Source organism: Cricetulus griseus, chromosome 4 (genome assembly GCF_003668045.3).
Source record: "Cricetulus griseus strain 17A/GY chromosome 4, alternate assembly CriGri-PICRH-1.0, whole genome shotgun sequence".
Taxonomy (NCBI): Eukaryota; Metazoa; Chordata; class Mammalia; order Rodentia; family Cricetidae; genus Cricetulus; species Cricetulus griseus.
The window spans coordinates 30,426,109-30,453,221 of NC_048597.1; the positions used below are offsets into that span (position 1 = coordinate 30,426,109).

General features: G+C 39.9%; 1 protein-coding gene across 2 annotated transcripts in view; it reads left to right on the forward strand.

Annotated features, from left to right (window-relative positions):
* Nsun3 (NOP2/Sun RNA methyltransferase 3) overlaps positions 1-27,113 on the forward strand; it is a 79,927-nt gene that overhangs the window by 24,012 nt on the left and 28,802 nt on the right. Inside the window, exons 6-7 of one of the 2 annotated variants that reach the window (XM_027412439.2) lie at positions 24,030-24,320; positions 25,743-26,488. In XM_027412439.2, the coding sequence (XP_027268240.1) occupies positions 24,030-24,320; positions 25,743-25,785 (334 nt within the window). In that variant the 3' untranslated portion in view covers positions 25,786-26,488. Of the gene's footprint in view, positions 1-24,029; positions 24,321-25,742; positions 26,489-27,113 lie in introns of those variants that run through there. The other variant, XM_027412440.2, reaches the window with a different exon arrangement.

The following is a 27,113-nucleotide window of genomic DNA, read 5'->3' on the forward strand; positions in this document are numbered from 1 at the left end:
ATAACGGATGGTTGTGAGCCACCATGTGGTTGCTGGGAATTGAACTCAGGACCTCTGGAAGAGCAGTTGGTGCTCTTAACCTCTGAGCCATCTCTCCAGCCCGTTTTCTTCCTCTTTGAAAAACATTTTTGTATACTGTCCCTTGCCTCAGTGGACAGACATTGTAGCCTTTTTCTTGATTACATTATATTGCCTTCCAAAATATATGATGCCAGCCCATTGTGTGTTACAGTTTACGCTGTTGACTTCTTGCTCTCTCTTCAAATATTCTCTGCTCTTGACATGTGTGATTATGTTTTCTTGGTTTCCTCCTTACTTGCAGTTGTAGCTTCTCTGTATTTTTCTTAATTTTTACTTAGCTCAGCTCACAAAATGTTGTGTTTCTTTAAGTTGCTAATATCATTTTACTGCATGATGGGTTCAAATGATGTAAAGTGCTGTATTTCAAATACATATCTAAATTGAGATTTCTCCCTAGTCTTGGACTTATTTACTCAGTAGCCTACCAGAGATCTCTAGACATGTATGTCTCAAATAGTTAAGTTAAAACTCTAATTTCTAATTTCTAATGCTTTATTAGACCCACTGCCCAAATCAACAAAATAAAAAACAAAAACAAAGCCTTATCAATCTCCCCGTTTTCTTTCTTCGTAAATAACATGCCAATGTCTTTGCCTAAGTCAGAAAGCCATTGTCCCTTTCTCCCACATCCAATCAATCACTAAGACGTTTCTGTTGTAACTGTTAGGTGTCTGTCAGCTCCATCCAGTTCTCTCAGTTCTTCCCAGCCTAAACTAGATGCCAGCAGTATCTTGTCACTGAAATGATTTCAGCTGGCCTCTGATAGGTCTGCAGCTGTGAGCTGTAGCACTTCCTTCTTCAGGGTGAAGCCAAAGCAATACATCTGAAATGTAAATCGGAACCCTCATTATCCTGGTAGGGTTTTAGTGCTTCCTCCTTAGCAGAAAGCTTTCCAGCTCTTTAACCTAATAGTCAAGGCCACTCTTCAACCTGACTCACTCTTCCTTCATTATTCTTCCCCATCTTAAGACTCTCCATGTCTGTGTATTTCAAGGGAACGGCACCTCACACAGTCCCTGTAGTTTTCAGGTCCGAGGCCAATGCACTTCCTCTTTGTTTTGCTTTAGAGTTCTAAATCATTCTAGCCTTCTCTTCTGACTGTTGGTTCTTCAGGAATCAGCTTGAACCTGTTATTGAAGCCTTAATTGTGATATTTTAATGACTTCTTTACCTTTATTAAAAGGGTGAGCCAGGCAGTGAAATCAGCTTTGCTAGTCCTTTATTGAAGCTTTAATTGTGATATTTTAATGACATCTTTACCTTTATTAAAAAGGTGAGCCAGGCAGTGATGAACACATGCTTTTAATCCCAGCATTTGGGATGCAGGGGCAGGTGAATCTCTGTGTTCGAGGCCAGCCTGGTCTACAGAGTGAGTTCCAGGACTGGAGGAGTTACACAGAGAAACCCTGTCTCAAAAAACCAAAATAAATAAATAAATAAATAAATAAATAAATAAATAAATAAAAGGTGTGTGCGTGACTAGACATTTGCCTGTTTTTATCTTTCACCAAGAGAAAATATGAGAATAGATGCTTATGCTTATTCCTTATTCTTTATGTAAGTTATATCCCAACCGAAGTTTCCACTCCTCCCAGACCCTACACACACACACACACACACACACACACACACACACCTTGTCCTCCAGATCCTCTCTTTCCCTTAAAAACAAAACAAAACAAAAACCAGGCTTCCCAGGGATATCAACTTAACATGGCATAACAAATTATAATAAGGCTAGGTACAAACCCTTATATCAAGAATGGATGTGGCAACCCAGTAAGAGGAAAAGGGTCCCAAGCACAGAAAAAAAAAAAAAAAAGAAAGAAAGAAAAAGAAAAAAATGGCAGAGATACCCCCCACTCTCACTATTAGGAATCCCACAATAATACCAAGCTGTACAACCATAATGTACATGCAGAGGATCTAGCTAGACCCACACATGGCCTGTGATTTCGATTCAGTCTCTGTGGGCACCTATGAGCCCTGCTAGTTGATTCTGTGGATCCGAGAGAAATTTTTATTCTCAATGTAGTGCCAGACAAATAAAGGAACTCAGTAAATAATTGTTTTAAAAACAGTAAATTCCAAAGCCTAATATTTGGAATACAGAGTTATAATTATTTTGGACAAGGTTAATCTGATCAGAATAATCTTGTAATTATTATTGTGCTGCAAGATAATTAGGCATAAATGTAAAGGAGTTTACATAATATATCTTGATATTTTAGCTTTTATATAGACAAAGCATGCTTTTGGGTTGACTTTGTTTTTTTCCTTGTACTAAGTTTTCTTTAAGATCCAGTAGCATTTCAGTCATTATGAAGATCAGCACATACTTCCACCCCTTAGGACTGAAGAGCTGAAGCTGTTCCTTAGTAGGTCCTCCACTCTTCTATCTCCTTAACTCGCTGCAAAACATGACGTAGGTTTAAGTAGACTGACAGGGCACCATCTCACTGTCAGTCACAATTGGTGTCTGTTTCCATGTCATCATATGTAACTGAGAAAGGCCATTCCTGCAGCTGTCCTCCGTCCTCTCCCATGAGCAGTGAGCCTGCAAGCCTTGCCTCTGACCCCCAGGCTGCTCTGGAGGTAGAGTGACTAGAAGAGGCTGAAATTGGTATCTTGCTAAGTGATAATGATGAAAAGGGCAGAGAGTCAAATGCATAAGCTGTAGACACGTGGGGTAATAAAGATCCGATTTCCTGATACACACAAGTCATGGGGTTAAAAAGATAAAGCATACCAAACAATCTGTCCTTATCTGCCTTTCTCCACTTCAGGAAAGAAAAGGACTACAGTAATTTTTAAAATCAGAGACACCACTATCATTTACAAAGAAGTTTCTTTGGCCAGTGTTCTTAATTTCCCTTGCATACACATATTTTTTTTTCAAGAAAAGGTATAATCATTTTATTCTGTAATGTGAGATAAATGGATTTATATGCAATTTACAAAAGAGTAAATTTGTAAGTTTTAGCTGGACTGTAAAGGATTGATAGATCCTTGCAAAGAGCAGTTAGGAAAAAGGCAGGTTATGTTCTCTGGCCTGATACATGCCAAAGGATGGAACTAAGAAAGGAGAGAAGCAGTGGGTGCAGACTTGTGCCCCAGGCTGTGAGTTCAGCACTTGCAGGGGCTGAAGCAGGAGGATCTTTCTAGTTCAGGCCATCCGTGACCTTCCCTTTTTTAAATGATTCCTTAGATAGGTAATCTTCATAGGGTTTAAAAATTTAGCTTTTGCACTGAGCCATACTCCTGGAATTCATTGTAGAGAGGGAGGAGGGATGAGCAAAGGATTCAAGACCTTGCTGGAGAAACACACAGAACCAGCTGACCTGACCTAGTGAAGGCACATGGACCCCAGATGTAAACCTGGGGAACCACACTGGACCAAACCAAGCCCTCCGAATGTGGGTACCAGTTAGGAGGCTTGGGCAGTCTATGGGTCCTTTAACAATGGGACCAATATTTATCCCTAGTGCACAAATGGACTTTGGGAGCCCATCCCCTATGGAGGGATACTATTTCACCCCAGATACATGGAGGAGGGCCTAGGCCCTCCCAAATGATGTGACAGACTATGAAGATCCCCCCATGGAAGGCCTCACTGTCCTTGGGGAGCAGTGGGTGTGTGGGTTGGGGGTTTAGTAGGGGGCATGGGAGAATGGGAGGGAGAGGGAAGGGGGGATTGATATGTAAAATTATTATTTCTAAATAAGAAAAGGAGAAAAAATAGTTTTTGAAAGGTAAAGACATAGTCATAAGTTAATATTACATGTTTTATGCCATGCATAAATGAAAAGTGGTGCTTTGTTTAGTAGAAGGTTTTTATTTTATGTTCATTTCTAAAAAGAACTATTAGATGATGTGCAAGTTGTTTTGTTTTTTGTCAGTGGAGATGTTCTATGGTTCTGAAGATCAAACTCAGCCCTGTGCTCAAGCTAGGCAAACACTCAACTAAACTGAGCTCTGTCTTCAGCACTCCATTCTCTTACAAAATCATCTAAAAGCTAATCTATGTGCAGTATTGTATGTAATCATGACAATTAGTATTTTAGCCTACTGTTCTTACTATTGATGGCTAAAAACATGAGTAGCACCATGATGACAGGGGACAGATCCCCAAAGCATATGAGTTGATTGCAAACTTAGTAGGGACTCTGGCTTATGTGAAAATATCTGTTGAGTTTTTAAGGATGAGCATACAAGTTATACAAAATACTATCACACAAATAGCCCCTAAGCCCGTCTGTCTCAACCTGTGGGTCATGACCCCTTTGCAAACCTGTCTCCAAAGCTATTTACATTATGATTCGTAACAGTAGCAAAATCATAGTTATGAAGCAGAGCAATAAAAATAATTTTATTGTTGCAGTCACCACAAATGAGGAACTATATTAAAGAGTTGAAGCATTAGGAAGGTTGAGAACCACTGCCCTAAGCTATTCTTAGAATACAGGAGTGAAGAGCAAGAATAAAAGGAATAATTGAGCATAACCCAATTTTATTCATAGAATACTGTTTGAATTATATCTTTATTGTTGCTTCTCAAGATAATTTCCGAGCCAGTCACTGCTAGTGAGTGCCGTGTGCATATACATCACCCAGTAGAATTCTGCCACTCCATTTCCATCTCAATATATTCAGAAGAATATAGAGTGAGAAACATGCTGGAAGTGATAAACACGGCGTCTTTCTAGAAACTCGTTTGGCTATTTGTGCAGGAGAAGCTTACACAATTTGGGTTTGGGAAAGTGCTAACTGAAGAGTATGATTTATCACAAAAATATAGGTATCTTATTGCAGTAATGTATCATGTCATCCATTTCCTACAAGAAAATCAATCACACATAAAATAGTGACCCCTTCCGGTTTTCTTTTCTCACTCCCTGACAAGTAAAATTGAATTTGAGAAGTCATTGAAAGAGGAAGCTCAGATTATTGGGTAATGTTTTGAAAATTTGTATAAATCACCCAGATAACAAGTCTTAAAAAGTGGTACACTGACAGCAAGAATTGTGTTTTAACAGAAGCAATAAAAAAATCACCAGCGTTTATCTGCTGGTGCTCTGGAGTTGACCTGAGAGACTCCTCGTGACTTGGAGTATGGGCCTTTACCATGTATCAATATGGTGACAAAAGCAAACTATTCCTGCAAAAAAAATAGTAACACTGAGTTTATCCTTCCTCCTGTATTTTCTCCTCCTTTTTCTTTTTGAAAGTTAGGATTAGAAACCAGAGTTTCTGTGGTTAATCATTTATAATTTGGCAGAATGAACTTTGGTTTTTTATGGTTTGGTTTGGTTTGGCTTGGGAGTTTTTTGGCACTAAGAATCAGGCTCAGAGACTTATGCCCGCTAGGTCTGTGCACCCTTCCTGATCTCTATCCCCAGCCTTTACATTTGTCTTTTTCAATGATAGTTGTCAGAATTCCTACACTAAATGAAACTGTAGAAAGTGAGTTCAGGAGAAATCAAACTCTATAGTTTGTAGCTATTGTGTTCACTCATAAATGAAAAACTGACTGTGGTTTTTCATTAGTAAAAGTGTCTCTAGTACTATGAAATGCAATGTTAGTATAGGATTTTATCAGTATTTATTTATTTATCAAGCATTATCTACTTTGTACAGTACTGTGCCAAGCACTGTAAACAATAAGGTATGTAGTTTTAATGTCTTCAGGAAAGCATCAGAAAGTGTAATGAAGATTGTACTAGAGAAAATAGCTAGAGGGCAAATAACACAAGAAAAGTAGTACCATACACACTCACACACACACAAACGGGTAGGTGTACTTTTCAAAAGAGAAAAGGGACTGTATTAACAGTATTTACTGTTCATTTTTTCTTTCCTCCCTTTACTTATTTTGAGCCACATAAGCATGTGTGGGGGCCAGAGGGCAAACTGGGGTTGTCAGGCTTGGTGGCAAGTACCTTTACCTAGAGAGCCATCTTACTGGACTAACACTTGATTTATTCTTTGGCCAAACCATTTGTTCTTGAGTCAGACTGTATACAACCTATTCTCATTGCTACGTCTCAAATCTAGGACCTTGCCTATGCTTAGTAACTGTTCTACTGCTAGCTCTTAGCCTCACACTTTTTTTTTTTAATCATTTTTTTATTTGAATTAGAAACAAGATTGTTTTACATGACAATCCCAGTTCCCTCTCCCTCCTGTCCTCCCCTACCACCCCCCCAACTAAAACCCTATCACATATCCTTTCTTCTATTCTTTCCCTGACTCAACCTTTCTGCTCCCTCCTTCTTCTTCTTCTTCCCTTCTCATTCTCGTAGCTCCCTCCTCCTCCCCCCTCTTCCCATGCTCTCAATTTGCTCAGGAGAGCTTGACCCTTTCCCCTTCTCCAGGGGACCATGTATGTCTCTCTTAGGGCCCTCCTTGCTTACTAGCTTCTCTGGCAGTGTGGATTGTAGGCTGGTAATCCTATACTCTATGTCTAAAATGCACATGTGAGTGAGTACATATCATGTTTGTCTTTTTGAGATTGGGTTACCTCGCTCAGAATGGTTTCTTCGAGTTCCATCCATTTTCCTGCAAATTTCTAGATTCCATTGGTTTTTCCACTGAGTAGTACTCCATTGTGTAAATGTACCACATTTTCTCTATCCATTCTTCCGTTGAGGGACATCTAGGCTGCTTCCAGTTTCTGGCTATTACAAATAGTGCTGTTATGAACATCGTTGAACAGATGTCCTTGTTGTATGAATGTGCTTCTTTTGGGTATATGCCTAAGAGTGGAATTGCTGGATCTTGTGGTAGACTGATTCCCATTTTCTTGAGGAATCTCCATACTGATTTCCAAAGTGACTGTACACATTGGCACTCCCACCAGCAGTGGAGAAGTGTTCCCCTTTCTCTGCAACCTCTCCAGCATAAACTGTCATTGGTGTTTTTGATTTTGGCCATTCTGACAGGAGTAAGATGGTATCTCAGAGTTGTTTTGATTTGCATTTCCCTGATTAGCCTCATGCTTCTATTAAAAGTTTAACTGTACCTTTGACTAATATTTAATTTAAAAGCCATATATAACTGAAAAGAATTCATTATTAAGGAGCTACTGTGGTAACCTTCTTCAGTATTATGATTTCATTTTATAAAAATATTGTTGTAATTGTTTATTTCATTCACTGTATTTTGACCTTATTCAAGCCCAGTTCTCCCCCTTAACTCCTCCCAGACCCTCCCTTACCTCCCTTCACCTAACAACTTCTTGTCTTCTTTTTTTTTTTTTTTTCAATGACATATTGACTTCAGTTTGGGTTTTCATTTGCTTCTGGCCATCCACTGGAGCTTGGTTGACCTACCTGGAGCCATAGCCATAGTAAAACTGACTCTCTTTCCACAGAAACCCTTACCAGTCTGTAGCCTCTCGAGAATTGGCATAAGTGTGCTCCACAGCACCAGGCTTTGATTGTTGCCAAGTGCTACTTGGTGCCTCATATTCTTCCTTGAAACTTCTCTCTATTGGGAACAACTATTCCTTCACCAGACAGATTTGATTAGATGAGTCACCTTTTAATCAGAGTTCCCTGCAAAGCTTCTTCCATCAGAGTCATGCTATGGCACTTGACCCCATTCCACCATTCACTACAGGCACCTGGGTTTACCATGGTGTTGACCTAAATGGATTCACTAGCATGCCATCCCTATATCTTACAGCCTTTTAATTATCTTAATCTGGCCACTGCAGGAGTCAAATGACTTCTTTCTTTAAGAGAAGATCATTGTTTTTCTCTAAAGAATTATTCAGGTCAATGTGACTCTGCTCTGTAAAGACATAGGGATCTACAGCACTGGTTCAGGGAACATCTACAAAGACAGGGATTCTCTACAGCACTGGTTCAGGGAAAATCTACAGTGATATAGGGATTGTACAGCATTGATTCTGGGAACAACTATAAAGACAGGGTTCTAGAGCACTCATTCAGAGAACATCTTTAAAGATTGTTCTAGAGCACTGACTTGGAGAACATCTATAAAGACTGTTCTAGAACACTGATTCAGGAAATATGTATAAAGACTCCGTTCTAAAGCACTGATTCAGGAAACATGTATAGCACTGATCTTGAAGGAGTATATAAAACATCTTTAGAGCCCCTTAATCTTTATCCAAAATATAGCTAGATGTCTTATCTTTCAGTAAAAGCATAGAAGTTCATTTAAAGATCATTTCTTATTTAAAAGTAAGATTTCAGGTTAAAGACCATTTCTTATTTTAAAAAACGGTATTTCAAAATCATTACTCAATAGTTCCGTGTTGACAAATGTCTTTGTCATGAGCCCAGATTGAATCAGTTCTGCTGGGTTTCTTTTATGTCTCTGCCTCTTTAAGAAATGCTTTGATTAAACACATACCTTAGCCACCCTCCCTGTCCAGTTCTTCCCAGAACATCTCCATCACAAACAAACACAGCAAATACACACAGACACCACATCTGTTGATTTGCTTAAAGACTTACATTTTTCTCTCTTGGTGTGAGATTTCATTTGGAAGATCAAAGACCCTATCTTGAAGGTAGGCAGAGTTAGTGGTGGGCTGTCACTCTTTGCTAACTTAGGCAGCATAATCTTGAATTTGTTAATTCAGTCTTAAGCAGAAAACTTTTAGTACTTAACCCCTCTCCTATAAACATACTAATGAGGTAAATTTGCAGAATATACAAGAAACTTGAGATCTTGTAGTGGAAATTGAGAACAAGTGTGTTAGAATTTGTCCTTTATAATCTGCTTCAGGGGTTCTGATGCCATTTCTGTACAGTGTAAGAAATATCCCTTCTTCAAGGTAAAAACTTACTGCTAGAAGAGAGATAGTTAATTATCAGAGTGGTTTCATTTCTTATACTGACAAAGGTCTGGCCACTGGGCATGGTGCCTCTGAAAATAGCAAGCTTGGTCATGTTTATTTATCTTGAATGTACAGAACTTCTTTGATAATAAACAGTTTGCTATCTAGAAATTTGATTACTTACTGTGAGCACAGGAAAGGGTACCCTCAAGGCTTGTAAAATAATACTTTTAAAACTGATGATAGCGCTGGATAGCTATCAACCTAGAAATATCTGTGTTTGGATGTTTCTAGTACCTGAAACTTAATTTCAATCTGCATTTATTTGATAGATTGCACATGAGCTCCAACTTTTCACCTTAATGTTTCTGTGGTCGTAGTGCATAATCACACAGGGAGATTTGATTTGCTTCCATGCCCAGGCTGCTGTTTTCCAGCAGCAACAGTAAACTGATAGAGGGGGGAATGATGAGAAACAGTCAGTGGGCAAGGAAAGAAATGGGAACCACTGAAAAGGAACAGAAGCAGGAAAATTGGAAAGGAATGCTAGACGCTGTGGCTGTACCATGAAAGAGACAGACCCAGGATGGAAACTACTAGAAAGGGAGACAAAGGGTGGACACACAGGAGTTGGACATTTGGGCTGGAGATTTAAAGGAAACTTGAGAGTCAGTTCAGGAATTCTTTTACAGTTTGTCAAACTATAGAATAGAGGTTGAATTTGTTCTGTTATCCCATCAAATTAGGCTAATATCTTCTCTTAAAAATGGATCTATTTTTAGATCAAATTGCCCCCCATCATTTTTAAATGTATTCTGTTTTCTTACCAAAAAGGCAAGATCTGAGATAATTAGTATTTAAGATGATGTAATTGTCTTTTTGGTACCACATATCTTATGTTTATAGCAATAACCATGTTTTCTTTATAGAGTCCAGTTACTAAAAGTTACTGTCTAGGTGGCTTGGTTCCTAGCACCCACATGAGGAAAGGCTTCCAATTCCTGATAATTTCAATTCCAGAGGATCTGAACCCCCCTGGCCTCCACGGGTCCTGCACTTACATGAATAAACCCACAGAAAGATACCCACTTAAACACGTAATTGACAATAGAATCTTTAAAACAGCAACACCACCACTTGACCAGAAGTGAAGCTGCATTGCTTTAAATACCAACTCTCCTTTAACTGACAGTTTTTTCTTACTGGAGGGCTTATCTGAGACTTATGTTGGTATGAGGCAAAACCTTTTTCATTCAGTTATTAGGAAAAAAAAAAAACTTTATTTTGTTTTCCCCAGTGAAGCTTACAGTCTCTATTATATTCACCTCTTTTGCAACTTAAAAGTCAGAGGACACTTGAGCTATTGCTTACCTAGAATTTTTGAATGTAAATTAAATACTTTCTTATGTTTAATGTTGAGTATTTTTACCCTTACAGATTGTTTTTTCTACTGTGGGGCTTATCTGAAACCTATGTTGGTGTGAAGGAAAACCTTTCTTTTGCATTCAATTGTTAGAAAGATCTTTTGCATTCAATTGTTAGAAAAACCTTTATTTTTTCCCCAAGTGAAGTTTATGGCCTCTATTATATTCACCTTTTCTGCATCATAAAAGTTAGAAGCCGCTTGAGCTATTGTTTACTCAGAACTTTTGAATGTTTGCTGAAATTAAATGCATTCTTATGTTTAATGTTGAATGTTTCTTTCATGGCCTCCCTCTTAAGGTAGCATTCATTCATTTAGTGTTTTATATTTTAAAATCACAAGCTAAGTATAGGGGTTCATGCCTGTAATTCCAGTATTCAGGGGGCTTGCAGGAATTGTATAGCAGCCTGGCTACATAGCAAGTACCACACCTCCAGAGTTTCACAGCAAGACCCTGTCTCAAAACAGAAACAATAAATACATGGGCATATGCAGCATGATTATAACAAAGCCATTATTTTGAGAAAGATGGAAATATATTGCCTGGGGGAAATGTACCAGGGAATTTCATAGTGAAGTTTTCAGAGACTATGCAGTGGGTTTTGAAAGATGAGTCAGTGTTCACCTGCTTTAACCAAAGCATGACTTTGTATGGGAAACATATGTAAGTCTTAAAAGTAAGCATAAGTGTAATTCCATGACTAGGTCTTCAATTACACAGTGATATCTGTCTGGCTGCCTGGGAGCAGTTTGGGCTAGAAAGGAATCTCTCCAAATGCTGCAGGACTGTAGTCTTATAAGAGTAATCTCATTCACTTATAAGAGTCTGTTACATGGGCCGGGCTTGAGCTAGGAAGGCTGACTTCACACAAGATGGGAGAACCCAAGAGGATGAAGAGAAATCCGTCTGTATTTCCAAAACCTATGTAGATCTCTTGTCGCTCTTCAGCTCTAACTTGAATGGTGTTAGGGATCTGTAGAGGAGCTGTTGGATTCCTCCGTGAGCTGAATATCCAAAATTAGAGCTCAGGTTCTCGGAATTAGCATTTGAAAGATACCCTGTGATTCCAAAAGGAAGTATTCGCAGCTATTAGTTTCTCTATAAAACTTGAATTCTTGAACCTGCAGTTGTTTGTGCACTTTACAGAGTCAGGCTGATTAGTTAACTCTATCTAGAGATAAAAGAATGTGAATTTAAAAAAATTGGGATAGTATAGTAAAGGTCATCGTCCATATTAGCTAGGGTTCTCCAGAGAAAATATGAAATTAGGAAGGTTAGTAAGTCCATAATTCAGAGGGTAGACCAGCAGGCTGGAGACCTAGGGAAGAGCCCATACTGCTCTTGGAGTCCATCACAATCTGCTACAGAGGTTCTTCTTGAAGTGAGGTCAGTGTTTCATTCAACTGTTTTTCAACTAATTGTTCAAGTCCCACCCATTTTATGAAGTGCAGCCTGCTTTGTTAGCTTCTCAATTCAAATATTAATTTTGTGTTACCTCTTCACGCTCACAGATATGTTCAGAATAACATTTAACCAAATATCTGAGCACAGTTCTTTATCACAGTGGTCCAGTAAAGTTTAAAAAAGGGCATTGTAACTTGTAGTTTTGTAACTTGTTCCCAGTTATCTCCTTATTATACCATTATTACATTTTAGATTCTGCTATAGCAAGATGCCAAAATCAGTAGTACAGAAGGTATTTTTGAAGATGGAAGTTTCTGTTCTGCCAGGTCCCGCCACCCTTCAGCTCCAAATAACCACACAGAGACATACTACTTATTAAATTGTTGGCCAATGGCTAGGGCTTTGTATTGGCTAGCTCTGTCTTAATTGTTAATCAGTTTCTATTAATCTGTGTATTTTCACATGGTCTTGCCTTACTGGAGAATGTCTGGACCTGTTCCTCCTTTGGCAGCTACATGCCATCTTTTTGTATAAGAGCCTCCCTCTGCCTTCCTTTCCCCAGCCTTCTCTTGGTCTGGTCACCCTGCCTATGCTTCCTGCCTGGCTATTGGCCTAACAGTGTTTTACTAATCAACCAATAAGAGAAACATGTATACAGAAGAAAATCCCCCATCATATTTTTCTTCCTGATATAATAGAAAAGATCTTTATGAAATAATGGCTTAAATAAATAATAACATAAGTAGACTTCCTAAAGTAGTACTGGCAATCAGGAGACAGCCAGGTTCCACAGTCATAGGAGCCTGAGCCCACCAGGGCAGCCAGTCCAGTTCTTACCAATTAATTAGAATTGAACTTGTAGGAAGGAGTAAACAAGCATCACTAACATCACTGCACTCAGGGTCTCAGGTCATTGCCTCAACCGTGCCAGCTTCTGATTTCTTTGTGTTAAGGTGCCTGGAAGCATGTCGTTTTCCCTTTCCTTCCATGAGGACTTAGTACAACTGGGGTGATAAAATGAATGCATGTGGTCTTGTTGCCCTAGATTCCATACTTATTTTAGCACTTTTAATGTTTGCTTTAGGAGGAAGCAGTGGTAGAACTTGTAGCCCCGTTTTAATATTCGCTTAGGTCGGCAGTCTGTGCTTCCTTAATTAGCAGTGTAACTTAGTCAGAGTTTGTGACCCTTAGACTCTTGATAAATAGTCAGACTACTTATCTTGTATACTTCATAGGGTCTCATTAAGACTTTGTGTGCAGTGCTCTTTAGGTATCAAACAAATGTGAACACGAAGACAGATCACATGTCCTTCACACAGTTTAGCTTGTTATTGGTAGTCAGCAGTTGGGGTTAGGTTACATGTTTCCACATTTGTGGCAGCTTAAGAATGAAATGAAAGTGTATACAGATTACAGTATAGCAAAAATGATTTATTCAGAAAAAGCGATAGCACAGGTTGCTGCAAGAGAGCAGAGGACCCCTTGAATGAAGATTCTCCAAAGCCCTGATTATTCAGTGGGGCTTCCTTGTATGGGGTTCAAGTATAGGAGAGTTTCGCTTGCCTGCTCCAAGTTAATTGGAGCCAAGTCTACATTCCCTTTTATGCAGGAATATTATATTTTTGTTCCAAACACAGAGTGAAATTGTCACGGGATGATATATGTCAAGTGTGTAGTGTCCTTTGGAAGGAGGTGTTGTATCTTTGCAGTTGCACTGTTATTTGGTCAGTGGGATTAGGAGGCTTGCCATTTTCATATCATCGTGACCCGTTTTCTTTTCAGTATAGTAGCATATGTCTCATAAGGCACTGTGATCCAGGGTCTCTGCAGTATTGCTTGACTCTAAATGATTAAGCATCGGCTTCTTACATTTACTTTAAATGTTTACAATTATTAAAATTTGTCTTGATTTTTAAATTTTTAAATAGGATTTTTTTAGACATAAATACATGTGTGTATCTATATACCACTTGTACCCGAGAGGCCAAAGGAAGGCATGGGACACCCTCTAGCTGAAGCTGTAGATGGTTGGGAGCTGCCCAGTGTGAGTGCTTGGAATCAAACTCAGCTCTTCCAGAAGCAGCAAGTATTCTTAACCACCTAGTCCTCCGTCCTTGATTTTTTTTTTTTTTTTGAAGTGTAATGTTAAAGTCTCTAAGGTACACAAGCTTGCTAAAACTGTGTCCAGTCCACTGAAAGCAATATGTGAGTCTTATTTTTTTTTGTTTCCCCTTGTTTGTACTTACATCCAATGATATGGTACAGCTGCCTTAATTCTACAGTGCCAATATAATGACAGGAATAAAGATGAGATATAAACATATCAGTTACAGTGTTTTCCTGTCATCACCTATTTTCAAGAGTAGAGTCACCTATGGTTCCTTTACATCCACACCAGAAATTGGAGGTGAGACCAGTTCTTCACCTTAAAATACATTACAGTGATGACATAAAATAAAGACACTTACCTCCTGGCGGGGCATGAGTAATTGATAGAGGAAAACTAAAACAGTTTTCTTTATCTTCTCTAGTCAAAAGATGGCACTGTTGCTGTGCTGGTAGGTTTTTGTCTTTTGTTTTTCTCCTATAATGTGAGTTTGGTCCTTTTTACTTTCAGAAAACAGTTAAATGTACTGATCTAATTAACAGTGACCCTCCCCACAGAATGCCAGGTTTTGTAATCAGGTGGTAGAAGAATAGACGAGAAAGGGGAATTTACAGCCTTTACAAGTCAGGTGATCTTAATAGTATTTCCACAAACAACATTCTTAGTCTGAGATTTGCCATAGGGAAGACAGGACAGGACATCCTGTGTCACATGCTAATCTTGGCTGTGACTTGATTTGCTATCCATTGCTTTTCCTTTGGAACTTCACTAGCTGTCAGGCTTCTAAGTGTGTTGGCTTCTCTTGTTCATTTTAGCTTTCCAAGTTCATGAAACATACCATTATGAAAGTACTGTGTTTTTCCTTGAAGGATTTAAATTCAGGTAGTCATTTGCCTTTCCTTTTTGTTCTCTGTAGATCACATGCTGGTAGCTAGAACCCTGAGAGCCCATCTACAGCTCTCTTGTGCCTAGGAGCACAAGCCTACCTGGGTTTTTTTGTTTGTTTGTTTTTGTTTTTGTTTTTTTTTTTTTCTGGTTTTTCAAGACAGGGTTTTTCCTGTGTAGCTTTGGAGCCTATTCTGGCACTCGCTCTGGAGACCAGGCTGGCCTCGAACTCACAGGTCTGCCTCTGCCTCCCGAGTGCTGGGATTAAAGGCATGCACTACCAATGCCTGGCCTGGTTTTTTGAGCCGGTATCACAGAGGATTCTTGGTGCTCTCCTGGAAGTAGACCCTTGAAGGGTGATATTCTTCAATGAAAAGCAGAGGATTTAATTTTCCCAAAGATAAAAGGAATGCCTTGACAGTTGGCTTTAGTTAGTACCTATAAACAAAGACCTGGGGGCTTTTGTTCATTTGTTTTTGTTTTCAATGCAAACACACAAATCAAAGCACTTTGAAGTCAGGGGATGGAACCCTTGATGTCTTGCAAAAGCAGAGAAGAATCTGGTTTCCCTTCTTCTCTGTTAGGATGACAAGGCACTGGTGCACACATAGATTGCTTAGCCGTCAATCTGCCTGTCTGATGATTCTTTCATTTTCTCTTGTTGCTCGGGGATCATGCCGGGCAGTGGTCTGCTGCCGTGCTACACAACCCTTTCTGATGCCTTTTAAAAGAAACATTTCAATTGTCTCCATGTGCAAGGTGTTGAATACAACGTTCAGTGAATAACCATGTGGCTATTTGCAGATCCTATTTTACCTAACTTTGCAGTGACACTTATTTGAACATAAGACAGAAGTTCAAAATCTGATTCAAAACACTTGAGGTATAGTGTTGGTGTTTTCAGAGCGCAGACATAGGATGGGGTTGAGAAAGAGCATAGCACATACTTGGTATATGGGATAACCTGCTTTTCTCTGCAGAGTTCAGAGAGACACTCACTTGGTAATCAAACATTACCACTTACTCAGCAAAACAGAAATAGTTACACTATGTGCCATAGTTCTGGACCATAAATAAATTTGTGTGAGTTTAGTAATTTTAGACTAAAGAAGACTTAAAAAACAAACCCCACAGCATTCAGAGCTTTTGGCTTTTATGCTAGGAAGAGTAGGCCTGAAGTCCCATCTGCATAAATGCTGTAAACTTGCAAAGATGCAGTAAGATTTTGTTTCATTTACAAACTCAAGATGATCTTGTGTGTAGTGGTTTCCTCAGTAGGGGTAGGTCTGGCTTTGTTTTCAGATGCTTCATTAACTAGATGCTTAAGCACAAGATGCATTTCAGCCTTGTCCGTATGGCACTCACTGCAAAGCTCCGGGAGACTTGGGGAGAACGAGATCGCTTGGATCTGCTGTAAAGCACAGGGAGACTAGAATACATTCTGTGGCCAAGTCACCATTCTTTCTCTATTAGTAGTCTTTGCTATAAGGCATTCCCCACTGCTTTTTATTCTGTCCCCTTTAACCAACATCAGCTCTGTTTACTACAGCACTGCTCTGAGATAGAATTTTACTTTATATTTCAAATAAGGTTTAAGTCTAATGAGCACCTATGTGGGAAGGTCCTGGGAAGTATGTATGTGCTCTAGGGAAAAGAGAGGGATTGAATTGTGTGGCATTCTGCTTCCTTGTGAAGGTCTTCCCCAAATTTTACATTATACTTGAACATTGTATATTGAATAATATATGTAGCCCGAGATACTGTTTATTAGTTCTCATTTTAGAAATGGAGACTCGTAACAGCTGTGAGTATTTGGATGAGCACCTCTGATTCTGTTGTAGTTAGCAGGACACCGTGCTATCTGTTTTTTGTTTGTTTGTTTGTTTGTTTGTTTTCTGATTTCTGCCTAGAAGTAAACCCTTCTCTGCTGCTTCTCAGTGGTGAATAATGCATCTTAATACAGTGTTATTTGTGATCATTTGGTGTGGTGAGTGGTTATCGTACAGAGAAATAGAGTCACATTTGCTAAGGTCTTATTAACCTAGGAAAGTTGGGTCATCGAGAAGGTCATTGCTCTCTTGGAGAAGGTTTGCAGGATACTTTAGTTTTCCTCTCAATAAAACAGAAAGAATAACTGCACTGCACAGAAGCTCATGCAAGAGGAAGAAGCCTGGTAACTTTTCAGCACCTGGGTTTCTTGTCTGTTCTTCCTTTGTCTTTTTATGTGGCCTACATCATACTGATTTGCCAGAATGTATTATTCAATTCTCTGGTCTTTAATACCTTTGCATACCAAATTTTTGCTTTCTACTGAGTGTGTTAAGGTCTGCCAAACTTCCTTGCTTAAAAACATACCTGGGGGGCTGGAGAGATGGCTCAGCGGTTAAGAACACCGACTGCTCTTCCAGAGGTCCTGAGTTCAATTCCCAGCAACCACATGGTGGCTCACAACCATCCATTAGGAGATCTGGTGCCCTCTTCTGGTGTGCAGATATACATGGAAGCAGAATGTTGTATACATAATAAATAAATAAAATCTTAAAAAAAAAAAACATACCTGGGGGTTGCCTGCCATGAGGGCTTATGTACTCTTCATGCATTCTGTGAGTCCCTATAAGATGTTTACCCATATTTTCTTCTCACTCTCCATAATATGTACACAGATAGTGTGGGGGAAGGTCTTTATATCCAGAAACCAGAGATGGGAATTATTAATAAGACAACACCCAGTGGTAAGAACAGTAATGACCAGAATCACTAGAATAGGGCAGAAGCTTTTTGGGTTTGACCAAATTATGATGAGGAGATTATCCTAGACATCTCAGTGGACCAGTGTCTTCACAAAGACCCTTGCAGATGAGAAGAAGCATAGAGGTGAAAAAGGAGCTGTGATGACAAAGTTCTGGTTGCAGTGACAGCATTGTCCGGCCAAGGCACACGACTGCTAAAAAACAAAACAAAATAAAAGTAAGCTCCTCACCCGAGCTTCCCGGGTGATCCAGCATAGGACTGCCTTGATTTGATTCATGAAGCCCGTTATAAACTGTGGGCTCCAAGACCAGAGGAGATAAGACTCCAACACTTTAAGCCACTAAATGTGTTGTCATTTTTACTGAAATTGTACTAGAACTGCACTCATTTGAGATCATTTTCTATGGACTATGGCAATAGGTGTACAATTTTAAAAAGTCCATTAGATAGTCACTGTGCACAGGATACGTGCAGTTTTGAATGCAGACATCTTTAAACTCCCTTTAAAAGGACTATTTTCATCTTGATCCCACAGGTAACAAAATAGCATTTAATCAAGCAAGAGTAAGGGTTTTTTTTTTTTTTTTCCTGCTCACTAAAGTTGTGCAGAAGGACACACAAGTCTCACCGTTTACAAACAATATTTTCCTGGCTTGATGAAAATTTCAATTACTCTCTCTAAGGTTGCAGTATTGTATAGTGGGAAATTACCAATACGCAGTCAGGTAGAAATATAAGGGTATTTAATAGGGAAAAGCCTTACTTACAGAGCAACCTAGCCAGCTGGTGTGGCAGCAGTACAAAAGTGAAACTGAAAGAGAAAAAGCAGTCCCCTGAAAGTCTTACTCTACGTCACCGTGACCACGCCCTCGAAAGCGTGGTCAGGCACACCTGTAGCCAGCCCCTAAGTAGGCGTGGCTACAGCTTCCCCTACAATTCCCCTTTTAGTCTAAAAGAGGACTAAAACTTAACAGTGTAAAGTATCCAAAATTAACAATCATAAAGGTGAAATATAAGAAGATACAACAATCTGCTTAAGTCACATCCTAACTATCTATTTTAACTAAACCCTAAAGTCATCTGAAAGAGGCGTCCAAGTCTGAACACCTCCCTCCATTCCCAACCATAAACAATAGGAAGCTGTCCCTAACTAGGTATATACACTATCCTAAGTGACAACAATGGGGGAAGGGGACGTAGCATCCTCCAAGTTACTTCCTGCTGAAACGGGACGACGATAGCCTTGTGGGTCCCTAGTATGACCAGCTGTCTCCTTAATGAAACAGGTCCTTCTCTGGCTTCCTTCCTCCTTCCTAACAAGTTTTGAAGAGTCTGTGAGTCGCCGATCCCACTTCTGACATCATTCTGTTACGATAAATCTTTCTGACAAAGCTGCCTGAGCCCCACCGCCACATGTGCGCTTTACGCCAGCCGCCTGCCTGAGTTAGGCCCAAATGAATACACAGAAATTTGTATTATGCTGATTGGCCACAAAGGCTTTCTTTTTAATTCAAATTGGATTAATATCAAAACCTTAGGCAAAATGTTAGAGATTCCCATCAAGTGCTTCTTGCCATTTGCTACCTCTGTCTGTCATTTAAATGCCCCAAATATGCATAGGCATACATTTAATTTAGCGAAGGGACATATGGGAAGTCTATAAAGTTTAGGTACTAGAAAATGTTAGCTGTCTATTGTGGTGATACTTTGTGCTTTAACAAATAAAGCTTGCCTGAAGATCAGAGTTTAGAGGTAAACCACTAGTTAGCCATAGAGACCAGGCAGTAGTGGAACACACCTTTAATCCCAGCACTCAGGGGGCAGAGGCAAACAGATCTCTGGGAGTTCAAGGCCACCCAGGGTTACACAAGATTTATCCAGTCTAAAAGAGAAATAGAGCCAGGCAGTGGTGGCTCATACTTTCAATCCCAATACTTGGGAATCACATGCCTTTAATACCAGCACTAGGGAGTGGAGATGAAGGGATATGGCTGGGCAGAGAGGAATGTAAGGTGGGAGGAGATGGGAGCTCAGAGCATTCAGTCTGAGGATTCCTAGAGACAGGATCACCCATTGATCTGAGGATTCCTAGAGACAGGATCACCCATTTGATCTGAGGAATCCTAGAGACAGGATCACCCATTTGATCTGAGGAATCCTAGAGACAGGATTTCCCATTTGGTGTAAGGATTGGTAGGGACAGGCTAGCCCCTTTGGACTGAGAATTCAGTAGAGGTAAAAACTAGTGACTAGCTGCTCTGCTTCTCTGATCTTTCAGCATTTATCCCTATATCTGACTTGGGGTTTTTATTATTAAGACCAATTATAATTTGCTCTGCAGTCTGTGATTTCAGGGTATGGGCTGTCTGGAGATTAAGTTTTGCCCTAACAATCAAAATTTATTCAAAATATATGCAAAACCAATGGCTGTGGGAAAAGTAAATACTTATCCTACCATTAAGTCTCCCCTATCATTTGTATTATCATAAAAATTAACCATATAGGTGAAAATCTAGAAATAGAAATGAGTGTCTAAATTGTTGCTTTCTTCTCTTCCTCCTATGTTTTCAGAGGTAACGACTTTCACATAATTCTGTCATTAATTTATTCTCCAGGTCACTGTCAGATCTCTAAAGAACATCCCCCAACTCTAAATAATTCTCGTCAGGCTCTGGCTACTAGCCTGTAGCTGGTATTCATCTCACGTACATGACCCTACACCCTGTGTCCTTGGTCATCTGTGACTACTGATTGCACAGACTGCATTTTATAGTGAGTGGAGTACACCTGCACCCCAAATTACCAATTCTTCCCCCAAGACCTCCATTTCTTAGTCTACTACTGTTTTCTCTCTGTCTCTGTCTCTGTCTCTGTCTCTCCCTCTCTCCCTCTCTCCCTCTCTCCCTCTCCCTCTCCCTCTTCCTCTCCCTCTCCCTCTCTCCCTCTCTTCCTCTCCCTCTCTCCCTCTCTCCCTCTCCCTCTCTCCCTCTCCCTCTCTCTCTCTCTCCCCTCTCCCCCTCCCCTCTCCCTCCCCCTCTCCCTCCCCCTCTCCGGTAGCTGAGGCCAGTATCCCCTCTCTTTTTCTACAATAAGTGCATTTGTGTGCTGACCTGCTACGCATATCTCCCTCTCATTTATTTCTCTGTACCCTTTGATGTTGTTTTCATTTTCATGGTTGTCAGCCTTGGTACTGTTCCTCCTGAGGTTGTATCTGCTATCTGCAGATTTTTCTTATCCATCAGTCATTATTTCTGGAGAATTCCCTGTCCTTGTGGCCTGAGGAGTCTTCCCTCCCCTTCACACTGCCCCTGCTCTGAGGCTTCCCTCCCCTCCCTAAGGATAGTGAGGCCCTCCATGGGGGAGGGGAGCATCATATCATTTTGGGGAGAGCCTAAGTCTTCACACACTGCCCCTGCTCTGAGGCTTCCCTCCCCTCCCTGTTCTAAGCTGTGGTTACTCTTTTATGGGTTCTGGTTCTCCTCCTTGACTTACCTCTTCAGTTTGCTAAAGAAAACATTTCAGACTCGTCTGATCTCTGTGAGTTTCTCAGTTCCTCTTGCATATTTATTTGATGGGTCGGCTGCAAATAGAATTCACTTGACAGCCACTATTGCCAGCCCGATTTCTGAATGTTGAAATGACCCATTTATTGGCTTTCATTTTCCTTTCTGGAGTCATTTATTATCTTCTCTTTTTTTCTCAGCATTTTAAACTTTAGTGCAAGCATATAAGGTGACGTTTATGAAGCATTCACAGGCTCCTCTGCACGTCTAACTCTGTTCTCCTCTCATGAAAGCCTTCCTGTCTCGCCTGCCTTTAACCACACAGCTGGCCCCTTCCCTTGGCCATGCCTCAGGGGTTTTAATTGGCTACACCTGCAGGGTAGATTGTGCATCCTTCACATATCTGCTTGGCCCAGTTGTTACTCAGTCTTACTTAAGTACAATTCCCCACTGTCCAGTCACTCCTAATCTTTTTGTCTTGATTTCATTTTCTCCATGGTACCTGTCACTAATTTACACATGAAATAAAAATGCATGCCAACTGCCAACTCACATATTTTTTAAATATATTTTTTAATTTTAGAAAAAAATCTTATTTTACATATCAAGCCTCCCATTCCCTTGAGCACCCATCCTCCCATGCTTCCCACCAACTCCCCCAAGCCACCCCTGCCCACTCCCTAAGGATAGTGAGGCCCTCCATGGGGGAGGGGAGCATCATATCATTTTGGGGAGAGCCTAAGCCCTCTTTCAGGTATCTGGGCTGCAATAGTATCCCTCCATAGGGAATGGGCTCCCAAAGTCCATTTGTGCTCTAGGGATAAACACTGTCTCCACTGTTAGAGGTCCCATGGACTGCCCAGGCCTCCCCAACTCACATATTCTTACATAGTCTTGTGTGTGGGTTTATATGTGTTTATGCATGTACATATACTTCCTGTGAGTTTGCTTTGACCACCACGACAAAGTGCACCTAGTAGCTGATGAAGTTGTGACAGGCTGCAAGTCTGAAAGACACTGCTAGGACTGGCTTCTTCTAAGGCCTTCCAACATGGTTGCCGTCCTTCTTTTCCTTTGGCTTACACATTCCTTTGGTCTCTGTGTCTAAGTTTCCTCCTGTAACGATAATAGCTAAATTGGATTAGTGTATCGTATCCAGTGATTGGATTTTAACTGAATTCCCTCATTAAAGAGCCTATTTCCAAATTCAGTTCCATGCAGAGACAGTGTGTGTTTACACACCATTGTGTAAAGGGCATGGTTCAGTCACTGGCATACTCTTCTTTCCGTAGTTGGTGTTCCTGGGACAGTTGTGAGAATGCTACTTTTGAAAATAAAGGTTTTCCCCCACCAGGTCTCTGGATTTATTATTGTTGATAATTTTCAGTTGTTAAAAAATATATTCTTCTTTCATACATTACATCCTGACTGTAGTTTCTCCTCCTTCCACTTGGAGAGTGGAGGGAGGGATAATTTTTAAATTATTTTGAGACTAGTATAATTACATCATTTCCCTTTCCTTCCTCTCAAGTGTCCTGCATAGCCCTCTCTCAAATTCACGGCCTCTTTTTCGTTACTTGTTCTTACATGTGTTCTTACTTGTTCTCCTAAATTTAAAAATACAGCCTGCTCAGTCTATACATTACTTGTATGTGCATGTCTTTAGAGCTAAACATCTGTTATTGGCTATAGTGTGCTTTCCCCTGAGGCTTTCGGAGACAGGGTAGCCTGTCTGTGTATCCCTGGCTGGCTTAGTACTCACTGTGTAACCAAGTCTGGCCTCAAACTCAACTCATACTAGTCCTCCCTCCTCAGACTTTGGGGTGCTAGGGTCAGAGGTTAAGATACCATACCAGGTATGAGGTGTTTTAAATTGTTAGTATTTACATTGTCTTGTATTATTCATTGATACGTGTCCCATATCTAGACAATACTCAGTACATAATAAGTGATACATGAATAATGAATGTGGTAGCCTCTTGATAAGTTCCTTCCATCTGAAGCGTCGTCCCGTCCTGTCCCATTAATGGAAAGTTATCTTATTACATTGATTCAATTGCCATTGTCAAAAACTTCTGTGTATTACTTTTCTAATTTTCTTAATTGAATTTTGGACAAGCTTGTTTTGAGTCCACATGTTGTCCTACTTTGAAGATGGGGGATAGGGAATTTGTTTCCTTCAACATCCAAGTGCTTATCCAGTTACTCCTTATGCTTCTATAGTTACTCCTTATTTTGGCAACTGATGCTCCATTTCTGTGAGCTGTCTTCTTGCTGTTTTCTTAAGATGTTGCTATTTTATGAGTGATCCATCTTTGTTCATCTTTCTGTGTTTATTGTGTCATATTTTGTTCTCTGAATTGAATTGTCAGTTTCTTTCTAGGCCACAGTTTTGCTGTCTGTGTTCTTTTTCTTATATATTGATTCATCATTTCCTGGGACTCCTTGGCCATGCTGTTTTAGTCCATAATGAAACAACAATGTACAGGAGGTCTATTGTAAGAGTGGGAGCTTTGGCTGCTAATATCACACTGGGAAGCTGGCTCCTACTCTAGAGGAGCCCTTTAAGGTAGAGTGCTAAGTAAGGTCTTTGGTTTCAAAGTCCACAGTAGCTGCTTATGTCTCTACAAATTTTTCGCCCCTTTTTCTTAGGGGAATACCCTCTGATTTTTACCTGATAGCCCAACTTGGTGTATACAGAGTATGATCAATGATGTCTTATGTCTGTTTTCAGTTAGTGTCTTTGCTTTCTGTTTGACTTCCATGACTTAAAAAAAACATTATCTGTGTTCTGCCCCCTTCTTCCTACCCTTAGAAGAACAAACCATCAACCAAATTCACTTTCTCTGACTTCCCCATCTTGATTTATCTGGTAACTATTCCCCACTCACCAGTGATAAACTATGTATAAGGTGCAAACAAACTGTGTATAGGGTCAGAAAACCACCAGAGTTAGTTACTGCAGCTGGAGGCAGAGCAAGGCTGGTTTGTGTCTCCTTGACTCTGCTCCCCTACTTCCCTTTTGTACCTAACTCGCCTCTTCATTTTGCCATTCTGCACAGGTCTGCAATTAAAGCTTTGCGGCCTGGAGGGCTACTCGTGTACTCCACATGCACACTCTCCAAGGCTGAAAACCAGGATGTGATCAGTGAGATCTTAACCTCCAACAGTACCATCATGCCCGTGGATATTAGTGCAATAGCAAGGACTTGCTCCCAAGATTTCACCTTTGCCCCCACTGGCCAGCAATGCAGTCTCTTGGTGATTCCTGAAAAGGGCAAAGCCTGGGGCCCAATGTTTGTAGCCAAACTGAAGAAAAGCCATGAGTACAGGAAAATGGCCATGTGGATTTTGTAAGTCTTGTTGATGTGTTATTATATGCATATTATTTGAGCTGCCTACATATTAGTAGCTAAATAATTACAGAGCCACTCTCCCTAGGATCATTTGGAACCTTGCTTAGTTAGCACTTCAGCCTCCTAGATCATACACTTAAGAATTTTTCAGGTACAATTTTGTGACTCGAAATATATCTATAGCGATGCTTTAAATTGGCACAGATGGTTGGTTCTGTATAATCAATGTCTGGTTTTTACTTGGTAAATTAATTAGAATACATGGTTCTGTACATCAAATGCTTAGGACTGTATTCTATGGCATAGGTATTTAAACCTTTCCTTTAAAACTGGATCTGCCAACACTCTTACCATTTTCCCCATCAAATGTGCAGATCCTTTTTGTGAGAACAATTGGTATTCCAAAACTAACTTCTTAAGCAGCACAATTTCTAGTTCTAGCAAAATAGGTTTCTTATTTGCAAAGTTGTTTTGTGTTAAGGACTCTCTTCTGTTTACTGCAAAGGTCAGTGACTCTGTTGACACCGGCTTCATTTCCCCCCATTTTCTGTTATTCACAAATCCAAATTGAAAGGGTAAATTATGTTGAAAGACCTTTAGAACAGCAGACTCACGTGCACGAGTCTGACTTGCGACATTCAGCTTGTAAAATAATGCAGTCTATCCAGCAGGCTATAAAGCAAGCACTTGAAACAAAACCAGAGTGATTAATAGCGGCAATAACTGAACTATATTTGGAGTGTTTTGTTACATAATTGCAGTCATAATGAGTACTACAGAATCCGATTATCTTACAGTTGCAATCTGGAGAGGCTTTTTATTTCTCTTGGTTATAAAATGTTATGTGAGAGTGTGATGTCACATATTAATGCACAAGAGAGACATGCCTAATGAGAGTCAATTATCCGTTACCAAGACCCCAAACCATTCACTGAGTGGCTCTCTGAATATATATCCCAAGAGTTTTGTGCGTGCTTCTATATATATGCTTGGGATTTTAGAATCAATTTTCAATCATGGACTTTTCTTTAGAAATTGTTTCACTTGAATCCAAACTGATTTTTCCAACTATTAAGAAAAATCATGCTGGTAGACATGGCAGTGCATTTGGGAAGCAAGGCAGAAGTTCAAATCCAGCCTAGGCTGCATAGCAAGACCCTCTTTTCTTAGAAAGAGGTAGGGAGAACAGAGAGAGGAGTGAAGGAGCGTAGCATAGAGCATGAGAGAAAATTACAAAGCATACTTGAAATTAGAAATTAGCTTTTTAAATTTTTTAAGATCTATTTATTTTTATTTTACATATATGAAAATAATGTAAAATGTTACATTATTTTAATGTAATGTAATAATGTAATTTAATAATGTAATATCTTGCCTGTGTGTGTGTCTCTGTACCACATGAATGCCTATTGCCTGAAGAAGTCAGAACAGGGTTTCACTTCCCCTGGAACTGGAGTTATAGATGACTGTGAACCACCATGTAGGTACTGGGAATTCAACTCTGATCTTCTGCAAGAGCAGCAAGTACTCTTAACTGCTAAGCCATCTCTCAAACCAAAAATGAGCTTGAAAAATCAGCTATGGAACACAAAATTCCAAGGAAGCAGAATGGTATGTTTTGTCTCTTGTGTTCATTAAGCTAGTCAGTATATACATTTTGTTTTGCAAGCCTGTGTAATTGGATCCAAATGAATGGAAAATCAAGAAATAATTTTGCCCCTGCCTCTGTTCTCTACAATTTAAAGTATTTAAAGTATATCTGACCAGTGTGTTTAAGGTAATAATTTATCTCTTGGGCCCATCAAATGTATTCAGTTAATATCAAAGATTAATGACAGAAAGTGTTTGTTTATTTTGCTTTGACTTAGCAGTTTGTTTTTCTGTTTGAAATCCTGTCTTTGGATTCTATAGTTTTTAAACTGTATTTCTTTTATGTAAGTTCACCACTATGTAAATTTTCTCAGTTAAAGTGTTGAATGTCATTATTTTTCCTGTATAATGTCATGAAGCTTCAGTTGAACACAAAGTGTGGTACTGAACTTGACTTTCTTGGGACCTGATGAAAAATACCTATGTATTTATTACCTGTATTTATATTATTATTAAGATGGCTGTAACAAAACAGGCAAACATTTATTGAACATTAAATGGTAGATAGAAGTCTTTATGTTGCTTATTTTGATCTTTATAACTATGGGCTAGAGCATGCCTTTAATCCCAGCAGAGGTGGATCTCTGTGAGTTCAAGGCCAGCCTGCTCTACAGAGGGAGACCAAGATAGGCTCCAAAGCTACATAGAGAAACCCTGTCTTGAAAAACCAACCCCCCCCCAAAAAAAAAACAACAACAACAAAACACCACCACCACCACAACAAAATATATAGGCTAGGAAGGGTGGTGGTGTGTGTCAGTAATCAGCCCTTGGGAATGCAGAGACCTCCCAGTGTCTGGCCACAGAGGGAGACACTGTCGCAAAACAAGCAATAGAATAAGCAGCAGCGGGCAGTGAGTTTGTGTTTGTGTTCCTCTCTGTGGATGATAAAAGCAAAGCTCAGTGTTACTTTTTGTCAAGGACACTGGCAACTTAAGAAGGGGACCCAGGTGAGTACCCACTCCATTGCCAGCCCCTCCTCTGTCACTGTGCTGTCCCACCCAGGAGGAATTATAGAACTTTCAAGATGATCAGCTGCCTTTATGCCTATTCTCCACGATTCAGTTTCCTATTTATGCACCAGTCCCTATTCCCAGAGCATCAAAGGCTTTGTCAATACTTGGGGAAGAAAAGCCTTTG